We start from the raw sequence: 20,159 nt of genomic DNA, 5'->3' as shown, positions 1-20,159 counted from the left end.
TTCTAGCTACATTTTTAGCACATTATTCTTTCACTTTCTTTTTTAATCTGACGATTCAAGGAGGACAGGTGTGCAAACTCTGACCAGCCAGTAAGCCAGACACATGCTGAGGAAGACAGAATACCCTTATTTCTCATTATGGGGCCCACAGGCATGCAACTCACGTTGCCAGTACATTGTTGTGGCGCTTCTTAACTTTTGTGCACCACTTTAATACCAAGGTTGCTGCAAATGATAACCGTGAGCTGTACTTGTCCCACAGGTGGTATCTACTTTCCCTTTTTGGAGGAAGCATTACATAAACAACAAAATGAGCCGAATTTAGACTTTGATACCCAGACTTGCCATCTAATAGGTGGAACTGAGTCAAGACTAAAAAAGCAATGGACATGAACAGAATTAGTATGATTAACAGCTCTGGGGAAATAATTTTCAAAGCTGTCTCATTAGCAGTACCTGAAGATGCATTTGAGGGTTTTCTGAATTATATAAAAAATTCACATGAAAAGAGAAAGACTGAGCCCTTCTGTATTGGGTTTGCCCACCACACCTTCCAGTCGAGATGGTTGGATTTTGCCTTTGATTCCTGCAAGACTATATTGCTAATAGCTAGAACCGAGTTTGTCCTTAGATACGTACCACAGAGAAAAAGATTACCCAAGTTGTCTGCAGTGGTAGCAACTCATTACCATCATTTTTCTTTTTTCTTCATACAGGCACAGAATTAGAAGATTAATTTCCTTCTTAAATAAAGATCTGAGGCTAGATTAATCCCATATATAATTCTGTAACTTCTGATCCTGTTGATCGATTATATTTCTTCAATAATCCATAAGGATCAAGAGTCATGGAAAATTTGAAGGGAAAGAGGATGTTTGTTAAACACAACTATATGTGCCTTAATGCACAAACAATAAGTAAGACCCGAAAATATTTTTCCTGTAATAAAATGCAGGTCCCCCCCATCCCCAGAAATTCACTGCTTTTCTTCAGAGCAAACATTTATTGGTAATATACATTTCCCTGAACTAGGTAAAGCTTGCAGCTGCAAGAACAGTGGTGGTAGACCAGAGGATCTAATATGCAATGAACAAATTACCGGTAAAATTATTTTTGACAAGCTCAGTGAATTCCAAAGCTGTCATCACTTATGACAGTCCACCTCACTGATCGTACTGAATTTGCCTAGATACATCCCTGAGAGCAGAAACTGCAGCTGCTTGGCATAAAAAGTCTAGATATAGAAGCCCAACAAGCTCCCACATGAGAACTTCATCAGAGCATGGAGGATCAACTCATGTATACCCCTGCTATGCAAAATTAAGTAATAGAAGTACCTAAATATTTTATGGGACAAATTCTTCTGATGTATATTTATTCAAGATGGCCAGAAATGTCAAGCCTGCATTCCTGAAGATACTTACTTAATCTGTCGCTGAAACTTTGGGTCAAACTAGTGCTAAATTAAGTCTTATATCACTTTAGATCAGGATGGGCAAATATTGCCTGTACTTGATTTGTAGGTATAAAAGATGCTGGAGGTGGTAGTTGAAGCAGTTTATGTGTTACTGCTTCTGTTACAGTACTACCTGAATCAGAAAAAGAACTTTGTGGTAGAAATTGCACAAACATCATTAGATACAACTCATATCCAGAAACTCCGCACGGGTGAATTAATTCCACAGCAACAGAGGTAAATTTTGGGGTGCATACCAGGCACTGAAGTTGCTAGAAAGGGGGCATGGCAACGGGGATGGACTCAAAGCATGATGGAGTCTGTAAGTCAACAGCAGCACAAGGGAGTATGGGCTGAGGAGGGGCTTTGTGACGCTACAGGAGTGAATGAGCTTTGCTTCTGCTCTTCGGTAAGGCGACTACTGAGCACTGTGCTGGGGAGAAATGCAGGCACGGTTCAGGGTCTGCCCCAGACCAAGTACAGTGTCATAAATCACTATTCAGAAAAGAATCTAGTATTAAATATATGTAGCTTTATTTTATCCGTGACAAGCCTGAGTGAAATGTAATGCAGTATTAATAGTCTCAAAGTATTAATAAGGAAAATTTAGATCAAACTATAATTTTCATAATTATTAAAACAATTAAATATTGTACCATGAGGTGAACAATTACAGGTGTTGTGTGGGACTGAATTCTTAGCAGACACCACAGATCATTTCAGTACAACTTTACAATTGCTTTTTTTAAACATTCTAAATGCAGTAAAATATCTGAAAAAGCCAGCATGGGTTTTAGGCTGCATAAATGGACTATGACCTTCATTCATGTTTAAAAAATAAAAGATATTAAAGTGATGCATAGTTACAGCAACTCTGACAAAACAGCTAAACTTCAAGCATACTATTTTCATAGCCAGATCAATTTCTGAAAAACCTTACGTAGTAAAGGATATGCCAGTAAACCTTTCATGTCATTTACACAAATTACCAAAAGAAACGAGCATTCACAAACTTATCTATATTTCAGAATGACTTATGTTCTCCTTTGCAGTCAGCATCAGTATTTTATCAAGAAACTTGTTGGAACCACAGAATAATTATTTATAAATACATTTTTAATTCATCGGTTACATGTATTTTTTTGTATTCTTAGCTGCAAATTATGGTGATAATAGGAACAGACGCAGAATAAGTGCTATGAAGCCTTTAACCACGCATTGCACTACTTACCATTCAGGACAGACCTTTCAATTCAGAAAGCGCTGAATGCATTACCAGGCCCATTGTCCAAAACCTCTGCTAGATGTATCATTTGTCTCTATCGTGGTAATAAAGAGATTCCTGGCATTCTGGTATTAAGAAACCAGAAGCAATACATTAGTTTTACTTTTCCTCTGCTACTTAAAAATGAACACATATGAGCACATAGTTTAGAAGACTATGAAGATAGTATCCTATTGAATGACAGACTGTCTGGTTGATTTACATGAAATACCAAGTGCTCGTATGAGAAAAGGTTAAAATTAGATTGACGAGCAAATGTGCTACCAGACTGCTGGCTGACAAATGGCAAAGTTATGCCAACGTATTACTTATTCTGGAGGCGCCCAAGCAGCAAGCAGGAGGATAGTAATTCATGTGCTAGAATACATTCACGTTTAGCATAAACAAAGAGTCCTCAGGGTCTGCAACAGAAACATATTAGCTATATGTAATTTATGTCAACAAATAAGTCAGTGGAACAATTTCATTGTTAGATACAGAATTTGAATGACTCGTGTTTTCTTAAGTCAAGAGCAAGCTGCTCTACTGTCATTTAAATTAGTTCAGAATAATGCCCTGTTGAATGACTACATTGTTCTTCCAATAAATTGACTATTGTGCTACATCCTCCTTCCTCCTACCAGTCACACAATGAAAATACAGATTAGTCATGTAGCTTTTCACAGTGGCTCTTAGATTATAGTCTGATTGCGTCTTGGTCACTGCAAAGAGTAGTCTAGTTCAGTGGTGGTAACTACTTTGTCTTTCTCCTTTCTTTTCAGCAGGTTCTGCTGAGATCCACACAGTCCGCTATATTAAAGCTCATTCGCTAAGAAGTGTGGACTAAGGAAAAATTTTAACTTGCCCAACTGGAGGCACTTTGGTTCTTAAAATTCAGCAGTGAATATGCATCCCAAACTGACCTTCGTGCTCTGGGCACTCAGCAGCTCTGAAAATAAAGTTCTGTGAGTGATGGGTGCTACAATCAATACATCAGAGACGCAGGACACTTCTGTAAGCATTAGCTGTAATGATTAGCAGCTAGATAACGGTGATAATGAATAATAACCATAGATGTGTCTCAATTTTGCCTATAAAATGGAAATACCATTCTGAAAGAGACAGAAACAAGTTAAATTACTGATGGCTGCTATGTTTTAACTCATCCTATACAGCTTAACTAGTTACTACTTAAAATTTAAAAAGCTGTTACTTTATGAAGTGGACAACACAAAAGTGTATCTTTCTCCCTTTGGGGTTAATGGAAATTCTGCAGCTTAGTCCTGTGGACTTACAGGTTGGCTATAGAGTGAATTTTTCAATATGTGAACATGAATTAAATAGGAATTTTCAGAGCAGACAATATGGGCTTGAACCTGCTCTTCACTGGAACAACTTTTTGACATTTTGTTAATATGAAAATACGCTAAAGCTTTAACAGACCCAAACCCATTTGCCAACCTGTTTCCTTAGGGAAAAGTGTTCTTATTCCCTTTCAAATCGCCATGACAGACAGCATGTTAGGGGAGGGAGCTAATTGTCCCCATTAGTCATCACCTTGTCAGGATGACTGGCAGTCAGTAGCCTTCAGGCTTGCTTGAAAAGCTAAAGCTAGTTAAGATCTTAAGTCTGGACCGGAGAGACACCTCTAGACCTGCTGCCCTGCAGTGACATCTGAAAAGCTGATCCAGTATTTTCTGCCAGGTCTTTAATATGTCTGGTAGTTTCTTCTTCTTCCAAAACTACTGTCAAGTAACAGAGGAGAGGAAAAAAAAGGAATTCAAGGTTTGAATCGCAGCAGGGCCTCCTTCTAGCCTCATCCCCCTGCAATATTATTCTTGCAAGTGATTGATGACCAGGGATATGCAGGAACAATTTGTTGCTATCTAAAATAATCCACTAGGGTGCAAAATAGCCTCTATAAAAAGAGTAGCCATTTCTGGAAAAATCTCTGCTTTTTAAAGCTATGATATATTGAATGGAATTTACCATCGGAGCCTTCACAAGTAGCTGTTGGAAGCAGTTATTAAAGTAGGTATTAGGCTAGATTCAGATCTTGCGCAAACAGTTGTAGCTCCCGTGAGTACGATCACACTGACAGGCTGGTTTCGGTCCTTTAGGCAAGAGAGAGGCAAAAAAGTGAGAGACGCTAGCAGAGCATCTGCTAGTTAGATCAAAAAAAGTCTGTCTTGTTGGCAGAGCTATTGTCCTTTGGTCACACCAAACCTAATTTGAGTCCTGCTTGCAGCAGCATATAAAACCTGTGACAAACATAGTCATGCTGACATTGAGGTGGATGCCAAAAGAAGATAATCACAAGTACTCAAGACTGCAAAGAAAAAAAAAAACAGAGAGAAGGAAAGCTTTCAGGTCTGAAATTTGGAAAAAAAAAAAAAATTTTTTTTTTTTTTTAATTTATGTCTTTTTCTCCCCAATCCTCATTCAATATAGAAAGCAATCCTCAAAAATTGCAAACACACGCCTGGATCAGTTCCTTTTCCAGAAATTCAAGTCTCTGTGCACTGTTTAGCCTACAGCCAGGGCGTATGCAAAACAGAGAAATACTTTATATTTCCAGACTTACAGTATTTTTATTCATGACTGTCTATGAACTGTCCTATTTGTTCTGGTTGCTCTTTGAGTCTTTTATTGTGCCTGATACAGCAATTTGGCCTGATGCAGAAGTGATTCATCCAATTACTTTGAAGAGTGACAAAATCCTCGGCAGAGATTAACAAATGCTTCTTGTAGTCCACATCTAAGAGCAAGATTGTGTAGGTCAGAGTTGCTGGCCTTGCCTGGGGCATTGATGGTGCGGTATAAGGCTGAGTGTCCAGCAGAACGAGAGGTGAACACAGCCGTCTGAAATGCGTAGGCAAGCCGATTCCCCTTGACCAAAAGGGTTGCTACAAAAAGCTTCTGAGACTTGAAGCACTAGCATCCTCTGTGGGTTATGGTTAATTTATTCATTAGATTCAAGCTGTACTACAGATAGAGACAAGGCAGCAAAAATAACTATTTCTGTTGTCCCCTCCTCCCACCTTCCCCATCTGTATTTTTAACCTGGATAGATATGTAAGAAGTCATCTTTAATGACCACTGAAAGGTCTTCTTGAATGAACTTTGCAAAAACAAGCAGCCTTCTCTGTATCACCCCAAATATTTTGCATAGTTTTGTTTTGTGGTATAGATTTTTCATTTAGCCCCCAAGATATCAATTTATTTTCAGAGCTTTATTTACTTCCTGAAAATGTATTTTTCTTTTACTCTGTGTTTTGAATGAATATATTTTTAATTGTCTTGGCTCTTACAAAGATATCATAATAATAAAAAGGATGGTCCCAAGAGTATTAGCAAATAGACTGGCTTTGAGTTAATGGGAAAAAGGTTTCTCGGTCTGGTCTGGGTTGAATCTTTGCAGTCTGCTTGACTTCTCCAGAATTCCCTTGCTGTTTGGCTCCTCTTGTGTTCGTCTGTCACATGCAAGCTACTTGTCGAGTCTCCTTGACCCTGCCTGGAGCACTTGTGTTTTTGGTGATGATGTGGTTTTGATTAAATTCTTTTTTTTTTTCTTTTTTCCTTGCCTGCTGTGCAGTGAAGGCACCCTTATGCATTTCATTAACCAAAAGAAAATTACGCCTTTTTTTTTTCCTCTGATAAAGACAACCCTATTGCTGTCTTAATGATGAGTAAAAACACATTATTAGAAATGTGAGCACTTGCAGTGTATCGTGCAAAGGCAGGATGAGGTTTTGCTTTTAATAACAGGTAACTATAAACGCACCATAATTACGTACTATGGAAGGGGGTGCGCCTTTTTCATTCCGGTTTATGACGAAGATGCCCTCTGGTGGCTGCAAGATAAGATGTTACTTAAGCTCTGCGGTAAGAGCAGCAGCAGTGGGACAGCTGGGGTGCGGGGGTCTCCCCCCCCCCGTCCCCCCGACTGCAGTAGCAGCCCCAGGCAGCTGCAGTGGGCAGAGCCTGAGCCCAGGCCAGCACAGAGCGTCCCGCCGAGCCCGGGGCTCTGCGCCGCTCGCTCACCTGCATCAGTCCGCTTAAAAAAGGATGGGTCCCAATGGTTGGCTTTGCCGATGAGCGCAACGTTTCTTAGGAAATTAATTGCGGGCCTTGAAACAGGGCAGCACCACGCACTGCAGGGCTGATCAGATGATCACCATCTGGAATAGAAGAGCTGTGTGTACGCTTACTGTAATACATGCAATGGTATGGTTTGTCCTGAATTGTTTTCCCAGAGATGACTGGCTAGTTTCATCTGCAAAATATTTTCAGGAGAGGAATTCCTGGAACGGCACAATTCTTTTTTTTTTTTTAATAACTGAAATCTGGATTTTCAACACTTCAGTACAAAATTCACCCTAGACCGGAGGGTAAAGCTTTGCTGTTTCTGGAGACACCGCAGTGAAGATGGAGCTAGACCGCTCACTTAAATACAGATATAGTTTACTAAGAAACAACTTAAAAACCAAGGGCTCCCACTCTCGTACGCAAGCTCACTTCCCTGCTGCTGTCTTTCTTCAGTAACCTCTGTGGTTCAAGAGCTCGTGGCACAGTGACTGCACAAGTGGCAACGGGCCTTTTACTATGTGAAGCCTGTGACCTGCTGATGAGCTGCCTCCTTCCCACTCAGGTATGAACCCTCTGCCCACCGACAGCTGGAACTTGTTGAACTATGGAAAGCGAGCAGAGCAGGGCTGAAGGAGGTCATGAACTTGTGATACACGCAGCTGCTAACTTCTGGAGCATTTTATTCTATCGAGCTTAGGCTGGCCTCTCTTAAAGCTGCTCGAAACCTAGTTTTCCTTCTGTTCTGGCGCAGACAGCAACACTTGGAGCTCTCTGAACACCCACTCCTCCAGCTGCACTTGAATGATGTTTTCTTGACAGGAGGAAGACCTGGAGCACATCACCCCCTCGCTGCAGCCCTGCCATACGCCTCCCTCCCCTCTCCCAGGGCTGTAGCTGCCTGTGCACCAAGGCCCAGCTCTGACCCAGCCCAGCTGCCTAACCTTGCCTCCAACTGCCGAAAAAAAGCTGTGAGAAGGTCTGCGGAGAGGTAAGAAATGTATAATTACAGACGGAAGTAGAGCTGTTGGGACAGGATTGCCAGTAGCTCAAGGATTCAGGAGGGAAAGCAGCAACATGGAAAGGTATAAAATCTAAAGGAAGAAGAGTGAAGCTAGTCAGGAAGCATCAGGTCGGTTTGTTGGGACAAGCCATCAGTGCCAGGGGCACTGACGGAGCTTGGCAGAAGATGGAAATGCAGCAACACTGAGGGTCTGCTCCGGGGAGCTGCCAGGACCAAACCTTCCCCTCCGGCCCGACGCCTGCCTGGCCAGCAAAGCCACCCTGGGTACCTTGCTGGGTGAGCGTGCTCATGCTCAGCCTAACAGCTTGTGAAATCCTACCTTTCTTTTCTGTGGGCTAGTCAATAAATAACTGCTTTATGCACCTAGTTATTTATATTCTGCTTACTGATTATCTTTGAGACTGGCTAAAGATACCCGAACAAACGGATACCAAAGCAAGGCTGTAACAAATACCTGTAAATACATTTTCATACTTTTCACATTCACTGGAAGGCAAAAAAAATTAGCATTTTCTCATTGGTGGAAAAGTATTTCCCATTGGGGAAAGACTGAAACACACAAAGGAAAGGTCATTCTCTATTCGTGCTTGCAAAAAACTATAACTATTTACCAAAACATCCTATTTACTAGTAAATTTTCTCTTGGCCTTCTTTTAGACCATTGTTTTACTCCATTACTCTTAAGTGCAAAAACATCAGCCCTGTGTGTGAATTTCAGGTGGTGAAAATTCCTACTGCAGATGACTTCATTAGGATCAGCAGAGTGTACATGCAGAAATCATTTTCCAAATGTTTTTTTTCCCCTTGGTAACACTAGCATGCTAGGCTCTAAAACAATACAGCTACTTAGAAAGCTGCCTGAGCAGGTTGATCTGAACACCTGTAGTGTGCATGTGGGAAGTCTTTAGGGTACCACATACCTTCACTCTTTTAAGTTCTCCAAAAATCTCTTTCTATCCTCATGAAGCTGTTGAAAGAGATCACGTTATTCAGCTGAAGGGAGACCGATGAAACACAGCAGAATTCAGACCACCACTGATGTAAGTACTGAGTGAGGGGATACTGTTGAGAAAAGCAAGATAACTTAAACAGGTGAAGCTTGCCTGTTGACAAGCTGTTCTTTCTTCTTGGACATGGAAAAATATCCAGTAGTATTTTCCTGTGATATGGTTTCTTCTTTACTACAGAAATGGGCCGCACAGGTTTCTCAGATGGTAGATGCAGTTAGAGCTGTCCTGAAAAGGAAAGACTGACTCACTGCACATGCGGGCTTTTACACACTCCCTCTGGTCACTGCACTGTAAATCTTTGCTGTTCTGACATCAGCTTGGCTTTTCTTAGTAGCTGGAGGAGAAGTTGCCAAACAGAATAGGGTTTGTATATCCTAACCCCTATTCTGGATAGAATTAATGGACCAAATCTGAAAGCCAAAAGCCTCAGATTTGTTTGGGTTAATCAATGCCAGAATTTGTTGGCTAGGGAATGATACAGATGATCTTTCACAGTTGAAATCAGTGCATCAGGGTTGCAAGTGTTTGGAAGGTAACAGAATACACGTCTTAAATGCCACCAAATAACACACTGGCTTCACAATAAGACACTGCTGGACAGGATAGGAATTAGTATCTTATTCCAACACATGTGAAAGTTTGCAAATAATTTTGGAGCGGTTGATCAAAGCAAAAGGAACAAGTGCAGTGAAGCGTGCACAGGAGGAGTAGGAGTACAAACTCATATAAATATTCTGGCACATAAAATGCATTTCTCATACGATGTTTCTGCGGAAAGTGAGGTGGCACACTTTTAGTCAATCATCAAGTTTGTCTGGTATGGTGGAAGTACCATAGCATAAATTAAAGGTAGAAGGGGAGAGCAAAACAGCACTTTTTAATTATTTTTTTTTCCTGAGAAAAACTGACGAAGAGTACCAGGAAAGTGCTTTAGACTACTCTGACTTACACCACAAATATTCTAGCCCAATATGTGCAAACAGTCATTAGCAGGGCTCAGCTGATTAACAGTACTTTGTTACACTGCTGTTAATGCATTGCTTGCACTTGTCTTGCACCTGCCCGGTGTAGTTAATTTAGAAAATAAAGGTAGAATTTTGTTCAGCGCCTAAAGAAACGCCACTTTCTAATCACTAACAACCTACAAACAATAGGGTCTGTGCATGATCTTGCACAAAACATTTTTATCAGTATAAAAATCATCCTACATGAATATGATGCTTATTTGTTAACAGGTAAAAAAATTTATTAACAGCATGTTTGCAAGTAGGGTTCAAAACAGGTTCTATGCAAGAGGACGGAGTCAACATTTGAACAAGCCAGTTGGTAATAAATATGAGGTTTATTATATATAAAAAATAAAAGTATATTACATAAAGACATTGCATTATTGCAGACTGCCTTATAGAAGTGATACACACGACCTTATTATATCAGGCAAAAGATACTAATCTGCAAGCATTCATTCTTATCAAATATATTTGGAGTTACAGTAAGAGAGCTAAGTTTATCATAGGGCTAATTAGAAAAGCAAACAGATAGCAAAAAGCCTTTCTAACCTGCATTATTCTGAGCCTATTACACAAAGCTTTTGTGAGGTAGTATTCATACTTAATTAAAAAAAAAGACTGCTTATTAATCTGAGATTAATTCAGTATGGTGCTGAACAAGAATAATATAGCAAAACCCTTTAAAAGTTTTCTGTATTCATCTTCTCATCCATTGCATTTTAGACAGGCAACATACTGGGCCAGCATTTAAATTACCACAAAATGGTTAAATGGTATTTTTTTCAGTTACAGGAGTATAAATGTCTTTAGTAGCACGCAGTATGAGGTTTTTTTCTCTTCATTAATAATAAGACCCATCATTGTCAAGGATGTCTTTATTGCATAAGCTAATGTAAATCAAATTTCCTAACCTCTAGCGAGTCCCTTTCGCTAGCTCCACTGTAAACACGTTTATTCTCAGTATCTTGCATCAGTATCGTGTGACCGAAAGCTTGGGCTGCGCACTGCCTGCAGCACGACCCCAGCTAACCCACCCAGCAGGCTGCCTGGTCCGTCGCAGGGTCAGTGGAGCCCTTGGGATATGTCAAATCCAGGCGTATAACGTAAAGGACTGTCTCCCAAGAGGGAGGGGGTTCTCCAGGGCAGCACAGCCCGCGGCGAGCAAGCCTCCCCTTTGCCCACCCGGCACCGGTGGCAGGGCGCAGGAGCCCGCTGGATCACCCAGCCGCTGCTCTCTGCCACTGGGTGCACCCTTGGGCACCCAAGACAAGGTCAGAGCCCCTCTCCTGCCACACGCGTCGATACAAAGCTACGTCGAGGACCATACAATTGGTAAAGCACTTGGCTGAGGAGACACAATAGTTTGTATTTTCCTCTCTTTCTTCCCAAAGCCGTCCTTTGGGCAGAGCGGTCCTCTATCTCATAGACACCATCAGCAGCAGCGATCTTGCCAAAAGGATAATAAAATCAGAGATCACCTTTAAAGAAATAAAGTGCTTAAAGATTGCAGCTGGAAGGCAAACACTTGGGATCGTTTTGAAATCCAGCGAAGTATCACCTCTGCTCTCCAGAACTGGGTATGCCAGCCAACACTACTGCACTTGGGAAGACGAAAGAGCTTTTAGGCAGCAGTTCAATGCTACGAACTACCAAAGTGACCCTCCATCTCCACCCTTACTTCTAGAAAACTGGCTTGCATTTACAACGGCAGGGTGCAGGCCTGGTTACATACAACTCTCCGTGTGGGCTGACACGGAGGACAACAGAGTTCTTGCATTTAAATCAGATATTTCATCATATATTTTATCATATATTTTTCATACGTCTTTTCCTGTTTTGTCTGAAAGAGTGACTTCGTAATGTGGTTTGAAAGAGTTAAAATTTGATTGTAACATAAGATAGAGGAAGGAAAAACCCAGACCGTGAAGCAGAAAGCAACTCTGAGCACTTCAAAATAAACGCAAAGGTTTTACCATAACCTGTTTGGGTTTTCCCCCAATAAAGGAAGGGCTGAAGGAAAAAGACGATACATTTTCTTTTTTTTTTGACCTTTTTTATTCAAAAGTTTTCAAAGAAATAAAACAGAAAAAAGCTAACAATCTAATCAAATTTACAGTTCAAAAATGTCTTTTGGCGTTTAACAACAAGTCCTAGGAAACAAAACTACAGAGTTATCTTGAACCGGACAAATAAGTTACCACTGGCAAGTTTGTGGCACTAGTAAAACAAAAATAAAAAATTAACTCTCTTGATCATATAGATATCTCTATGAAAATCTTTTTTTTTCAATCTGTACAAAAGGTCTTTCTTCATAAATTAATTTTTTATAATTTAATGGCTGTCTACTATGTGATGTTTAAGTAACTGATTATTTCTTTATGTACAGAGGTTAAATTTCCCAAATCTTACCCAGACAATGAGTATGGCACTTAGTTCAGACATTTCTGGCAGCAGCTCTTCCCTCCCTCTAACACAGCTATCATACTGCAGTTTTAATTAACGCAAAAATATCAAGTAGTGAGAGATCCAGGTTTGGAAAGTTACCAGATACAGGCAAGGTGCTGCAGGAAGTCTGGACTTTTACAAAGCAGTAATATTCCAGGGAGCATAGAACCAATAATACCACAACTTTTTAAAAAAAGAAAAAACAAAAACACATCTCTTATGACTATGTATTTCACTAGAATCTACACTTCTCAGAGCAGCAATTTACTTTTGAAACTATGAAATGTCACCGACATCTATACTCCAATACTCACACAAAATTTAAAAACTAAAAAATACTTGAAAGAAACAACTGCTTAGCCCTAGCTCCCGAGCTAGGATGATTTGGTCTGTGGAAACAGGGAGGGCCAGCAACCTGTCCCAATACAAAAGGAAATAAACTTTGAGGTAGATAACTGATCATATACAGCTGACCAGAGAAGTACACAGTTTTGGAAGACAACTTAATTTATCATTTGATTTAAAACATATGCAATTGTAATAAAGAGCTTTAGTAGCAGTGAATTATCTAATATGTGAAGTACAAATAACTGTGTATTTATGAATCAGGAATTTCATAGTTTCAAAATTGGTTTTCTTTACACTTAACACTTGTAGTGATGATGTAAAGTGTGGCACTGCTTGGATCCAAGTCTTCCTTCATGCTTTTGTGTCCATACATCAATTAAAATTATAAAACCTAAATGCAAATGTACAAAAAAGGCACATTCTCCTAACCGCAAACTGGTCCGGCAAAAATAAAGAGTACAGAAGACATAATGCTGAGACAAATCAGAATTATTGGTTACTGGCTCTTTGTTCTTTGGTAAAGTTACCTTTTAAAAGTGCCAAGTCTTTTTATTTTTATTTACCTACTATAGAGAGCTAGTACCCAATCAATTATGCTTCTACTTACATCTCAGCGTATGTTTGAAAACGAGTCTTTTAGCTTTTGCCATTTTGCTGTAATAGCAACTTTTCTGTTTGCTGAGTCTCAGCACAATCCTCATCCTAAAGCACTATCATTAGTATAAAGGAAGGACAAAAACATTCGGTGATATCCCCACCCCAATCTCTCTACTCTACCTATGCTAAAACTAGAACATCAAGTTAGTTTCTGAAAAAAAGGCAAAAAAAGATTTTACATTGCATCATACAGCAGAGTTCCTAAATCATTCAAACTACCAGAGGGAACTATTGGCATATGGCCTTACAAACAATTTATCCTATTAAAATTTCCCCAGTCAGAAAATGTGTTTCACACAAAACATTTTTTCCCCTCTTGCATTTCACTACCTTACATATTATGTGAAAAATCATTAAAAACACTTACTACACATTAAAAAAGCCAAATTTTCAGCAATTTTTATTGACTACCTTTAAAAGCCCTATGCTGCTGTTTTACAAGGCATAATAGACCAGCTCATTTGGTCAAAGCATTCTACACCATTAGTTTGGACTACTTACTGAAACAGCTACAGCATTGAAAGATTTAAGGCAAATTGGAATTTATAGAAAAGGATAAGACACTTCACACTACATTAAAAGAAAAACAGAAAGCTAAAAGACCAGACACTATAACTGCAACACTGCACTAAAGCAACACTCACACACTGCAAGCACAGAACATCATCTTAGATGTTTTACTATTTTAAACTTCAGAAAACCCATTTAATACAATTTAAAAAAAAAAAAAAAAGAAACAAACAAAATAAAAATAAACCAAAACACAAATTCTGTCATGCACGTGAATAAGTCTTCGTGGTCATCTGTGCATACCCAGAAATTTGAATATTTTTTTTGCGTCATAACACTTGATAAAAATTTTTTTTTTTTTACTAAAATAAACCTGTTCATGGGAACAGCTACTAGATGAATTTAAGGTTTTTCTTATGCACCTTATAGAACTTATAGCAAAAATAGTTTTAGTTGATTTCATTATAAATAACATTTTCAAGAACCTGTGCAAAACTGTCAATAATTCCTAAAGCACAATTGATCAGTAAAATCCATGATTGTTTCAGCCTTTGCACCCTTCTCCAGGCCAGGTCAACACTGGACATCTGTAACACAGAAAGGTCAGAGCTAGAGCGGAGTTAAAATTGCACACTTTTTTTTCCTAATGCAGCTCTCCACAAAACTAAATAATCTCCTATTTTAGACAGCTGTGAGAAGACTAAGTGAATCTGAGTACAAATTTGAGAAGTAACAGAGGTGGCACTACAGGTGCTTGGCCCTTCCCAAGATGAAGCTCCCCACCAGCATACAGCCTGTATTGTATTTTCCCTGTCTATCTCGAATACCTGTTCAGCATGCAGAGTTCTCACTGGGGGAACCGTGAGACTGCATTCAAAGCTATTCCTTTCTTTGTTGTTTAGCTATTCTTGTTCCATTTTAATTGACCAAAAGTGGTTGAGCGTGTGAGCTTGCTCCTGTGGCACGTCCCAAGGCTTTTGATCTCTGGAAAAGGAATACAACTTTCTTTTGGTGCAGCCTCAGGAAGCTATGTACAACAGCTAATGCAGAGACAGCTACTGTGCCTCCACGATGGCTAATACTTAACAGCAATTCAGGGCTCATTAAATTTGAAGGAAGACTTCTCAATTTACTGTATTGGCTTATATTGCCATATGCGTTAAAAAAAACCACCCAGCTAATGAAAAAAGCTTTAGACAATTTTTTGAATTTCTCAAGGCAAGACAAAGTCTGGCATTTTAAGGCTTGTACATTTATAGGTGCATATGTAATTATAACGGGGGGCGGGGGGTAAGTTCCTTTGACTATCTTCACATAGTAGCAACTTTTTGAAAAGAAGCTACATAGTTATTAAATGTAGCAGCCAAAGGAAAGATGCCCTGTATTTCTGACTGACTGCATCCACTTGTGCAAATGTGCTAGTTATCATTTACCTCTTATTTATGGCAATATGTATATTGACTTTTAATAGGACATTCCCAAATGCGCTGCATGTGCATTTAGAAAGAAGTTGCAGTTTGACAATAGTAACGACGCCACAACAATTAAGAGACTGCAATTAAGAGACTTGCCCTGTATTTAGGGCAAGAAATAACTGTCAGTTCCCTCCCCTTCACCTGTCTGAAAAATGACAAGTACCAACATGTTCCAGGGACAGAAATACCAAATGCCATACTCTGAGGCTGAATCAGCTGAGTAATATTAACCTCCCCACGTGCCCACTGCCATAACCACCGCTGACGTAGATTTCACTGGCTCCTACTGCATATAAATACAGGTAACAGTACTTCTCTGAAGAATAAAATTGGAGGACTGGCTTACAGCAAACACACAGAGTCGCTCACAGAGCTTGGTATTCTACCCAGAATCTTCATTACAAAATGTGTCTCAGATGGCAACACATCTCATCCTTTCAGGAAACTAAATGCTGCTCCTCCTGCCTGGCCCCAGTCTATGGGAAACATACTGACAGGCTGGGAGAGAGACGCAGGACGGGGACATGACATGCAGGATTACGCTTCGCTGTCTACCACAGACCTCTATTGGTAAGGAGGTTTTACATGCCCACAGGCAAGACTTAAGGCAAAAAAAATAATTCCTTGAAAAGCGGTTAACACCAGCCAACAGCCTTGGCATGGGAAATGTGCAGGAGCCACGATTTTGACACGAGGAGATGGATAACGAGAAGAGCCTGTGGCTTTGCTTTCTCCCTGCCCTGGAAGCAAATCAAGGATGTGGGCTTTCTCTAGATGCCAGCATTTGGCCAGACTACAATAATAAACACAGGTCATATGTTGCACTATGCGGACTGTGCCATCTGTTGAATGTGCGAAGTTTCCCTATTGGTTTGTTTCTATCTTTACATTCTTGAACATATAAGAAATTGTTACACCAGTAATGGGGATGAGAGCAGTGTTGTCAAATAGCACAGCTGACCTGCAAAATCAAAGGTAATGCCGAAATCTGTGTACTGTTAGATCTACACATTTTAGGGAGAATATCCCACGATTAGAAATTCTTTGCACATAACTCATTATGATTTTTGAGTATCTAATAAATGTAGGGAGGGCTGTAGAAGAACCCTTCTAAGACAGCCTCTAGCACATTATTGCAGCTGAATGGAATTTTTCAGTATGAGGTCTTACAAAATTTTATTTAAAAAATCGTGTAGTCAAGTTTCCTGGCTTACAAAGCACTTAGAAAAAGATGAGTTAAGGAAGAATTAAATTCCAGAATTTTAAAACATGGAACATGGGTAAGGGAATGGTTAGTGCAAAAAATATTTTCAGGATGGCAATCTACAGAAAGCAAAAATTTTGCACGGAAGGAGTTCAGGTAAAGCTAATGATTGGTTAGTAAAGAAAGGCCATGCAAGCAAAACCAGAGCAAACCTGGAGGAGGAAAAGTAAAACTCTGGAATTAGACCCAAACAAGGACGTGGATTAAAAATTAATTGACAAAATTCTGGACCAAACTGCTTTTTCCTAGAATAAAGGATGAGCAGGGAAGTCTTCAGGAGACAAGGTCAGCAAGCATTTCCACCAGACCACTCCCCCACCTGTGGTCTGTAAGTCAGTCACAAAGCTGCTTCCAAATCTTACATGTACCACAGATTTGTATAAATACAGTTCCCTTTAGCATTGTGATTCTCGCATTTTTGCACTAATTCATTGTTATTCTTGTATACAGCATGCTGCCAAGATGAACATATTAAAATCCAACATAATCCAGTTATGCTATAGAGAAATTATTAAAACACTATTACTCATAATTCATTAACTCACTTCTGGAACCTGTACTTCCTTTCCTGGCTTCTAACTCTGGCCAAGTTCAAATTAACTTCACTGCCTGTCCCCAGATACTATCAGTGTTATTTAGACGACATAAAAGAAAAAACTTCAATACAGAACACCGTTTAAGTTATGAAATAAAATATCTTTGAATTCACATCTTTCATGTGACAAGATGAGCCCCTACCTCACAGTTACTTATTTTGCTGATACGTATATGGAGAATGGTCACTGGACGTCTCTACTGTAACCTGTTGTTGACCACTGGCTTCCTGCAAGTGAAAAGGAAGACAAGACATGAGGCACAAAATCAGGCAGCATTATCTGCAATCTCTATTTCCATGTGACTCATGCAATCAACAGTCTTCAAATCTTAAGTCTTTCTAACATTTCTCAAGTGGGGTATTCCAAATTTGAGGTGTTAACTGTGCATTGATTTACATTTCAGAAAAATAAAATGATCATGCAAACCTTGTATTTCCTCAGCTGCTTTGAAGATAATTACAAAAACCCACAAAACTTTGACATTATAGAAATAAATACACAGAGGGAGCAAATAACTGCTAGTATATTGTCTATCTGCAAATGCAAAAGAACATTCTGTTCCTCTCCTTTTGAGGGGCAGCGAGAAGAACGAGATCTACTTACCACATGTACAAACACTATCGCTTTGAGTACCGTGGTGTGATTGGCACTAGGCCACACAAAGAATTGTAGCTGGGACTTCGCACACAGACCGCCCAGAAACCACAGAATTAATTCAGCTGATAGTGCTCTGGCAGACAGTGCAATCAGCTAACTACCAAAAGTCCTATTCCGACCCACATGGGCAGATGCATAAACTGAACCAAACAAGTTCTGGAGTTTTGGGACAAATAGACTTTGAAATGAAATGTTTTTTCTTACAGGCTCTGGCAGAGACTGTCTAGCACTCATCCTGAATACAAGAGCTGCAGCACACCTTGTCTAGCTCCTCTGTTAAAGAAGTACTGGTCTATGAAAGGGTGTAAGGTAAGTCAAAAGAGTAGACAAACTATTGGCTACCATTTAGTTATGCTCTTCAAGCGGACTTGCAGAGGGGTTTATTAGGCAAATATGCACAGTATCCTGAGATGCCAGGGTAAAAACAGGATTCTTTGCAAAAAGTTACAATCATGGTCTGTTGGCAGAGAAGTTTGCTCACAGGAAAACTAAATGAAAGATCAAAACTACAATATACCCCCTGGCTTGTTCCTATTGGAAGTTAGGTTTCACAAAACACAAAGTTCATCTGAGCTATGCTCACACAGAAGACCGCTCCAAGTACTGTACTGCTCCAAGTAGAGGTCATTCTTTGTTAACAATACTCATTATACTGGTTGAGAATAATGACACTTTATAGTTTTAATATACATTGTATTCACAGTATATTCACAATTACAATGATAGGCTTTAAACAGTAGTTTTCCTAGCAAAAAAAAAATCTAATATCATATTCATGTCTCTTATCTCTGGTCTTTTATAAAATATACTGACCTCAACAGGAACCGCTGCTGTCTGGACATGTGTATATTGGGGTATGTAGGCTCCTTGCATAGCTGTTGTGGCTGGCATGTACTGGAAAGACAGAGTCCATTAAGTTGAGTTAAAGTGCAATGTAAATTTAAGAGCATCCAAAATGCCTATCATTATATTGTTTAATAGATATTGACTGTTTCCCTAAAGCAATACACATGAGAGAAAGACTTTTGTATCTGAAATTAATAGGCTTTTCAGAAAAGTGAGATACCTTCTTTGAGAAAACTCCAATTTAGACTTCAAAGACTAGGTCAAGGACTTTACCTTCTCTATTAATCGCAATCATCACCTTTTCTTTTTTAATTCTATTTGCTCAGAAAAGAAGGGTCTTTCAGTTTAGAAGCTAGCCTGCATCTCTTCTTCCGGTTTAGTTTCTGTTCCACACTTTGTATTACTTTCTGCAACTCTGATCGCCTGAAGAGTAAAAACAACCATTTTCTCTTTTTCGATACAACTCTGGAGTTACCTCCTGGGCTCCTTTCATTTGCTTTGATCTATTTTTATTTACTCATTTCCAATTTCTGATCAGCTAATAAACTGAATAAAAACTGCTTAATATGATCTAAAAATGGAGACAATTCTTAATATTTTATTGGATGAAAGACTACTTAAAGGAGTACTTTTTTTCTACATTAAAGCTCCACATGCATACTGTGATCTACATGTAGTATTTTCTGGTTGTGTAAGTTCTATTTTGTATTAAATTGCTACATACTGTTCCAGTACTGCCTAATGAAAGATGACTCATCTGCTGTGTCAGAGGGCTTATCATCGACGCAGGCTGTAGTGACATGGTGTGGTCCATGGAGGGAGTCAGTACAGCACCCTATTAAAACACAGAAAGAAAGAAATGGTTGTGGCAACACTCAGATTTTAATTACGTTTTTGATTTGAGAGTCTAAGTATGGGCTGTCCTTCCGAGGGGATATACCACAAGAACTCTCCTTAATCCCAGGCACTGACTCAGGACACAGGTCTGGGACATTCCGAATATTCTACTCGAGCAGATGCGTTTTGCACAGTTTGGTAATGGGGTAGGAACTGCATTGACTTCCTATGGAACACGCAACTGATGTACAATGCACTTGAGACACCTGCTGAAAACACTTTGTAAAATATGAGTTCCACCAGATGCTAACTTTAAAGCAAAAATCTGCACGTTACCAGGTATAGATTCACTTAGCGTAAGCTTTGGAATTTCAGGCTTTAGGAAGAAACTTTTATCTCATCTTTAGGAATGGAGGCTTTGGAGGAACATTTGTGTTAAGAGAATTCTACCGGTCACATGCGATGTTCACACACAAGACAGCTGCCCTACTTAATGGCTGGTTTCATTAGCACACAGGTTTTAGAAGAGTAGGTTAGCAATGCTGATTCTTTGTCTAAATACTAGCTACTGTGATGACCTTTCTATCAGTCCTGTACCATTTTGTTAACTTCATAAAAAGTATATGTTGAATTTTTAAACACTTGAGATTGCTAAATACAGAGGACACACTCAT

At 39.4% G+C, this 20,159-nt stretch overlaps 1 protein-coding gene across 6 annotated transcripts in view; it reads right to left on the bottom strand.

The window, feature by feature from the left end:
* Positions 1-13,683: 13,683 nt before the first annotated feature.
* The window catches only part of RBMS1 (RNA binding motif single stranded interacting protein 1), a 150,125-nt gene continuing 143,649 nt past the window's right edge, over positions 13,684-20,159 (bottom strand). For all 6 annotated transcript variants that reach the window (XM_030017711.2, XM_030017712.2, XM_030017713.2 and 3 more), the window contains 4 exons: positions 19,373-19,483; positions 18,616-18,696; positions 17,288-17,372; positions 13,684-14,397 (listed from right to left, as the gene is read on the bottom strand). In XM_030017711.2, coding sequence (XP_029873571.1) covers positions 17,295-17,372; positions 18,616-18,696; positions 19,373-19,483 — 270 coding nt within the window. In that variant the 3' untranslated portion in view covers positions 13,684-14,397; positions 17,288-17,294. The remainder of the gene's footprint in view (positions 14,398-17,287; positions 17,373-18,615; positions 18,697-19,372; positions 19,484-20,159) is intronic.

The sequence above is a fragment of the Aquila chrysaetos genome, chromosome 6, assembly GCF_900496995.4.
Source record: "Aquila chrysaetos chrysaetos chromosome 6, bAquChr1.4, whole genome shotgun sequence".
NCBI lineage: Eukaryota > Metazoa > Chordata > Aves > Accipitriformes > Accipitridae > Aquila > Aquila chrysaetos.
The sequence above is the reverse complement of the archived record's forward strand: the minus strand, read 5'-3'. Positions and strand labels throughout refer to the sequence as shown.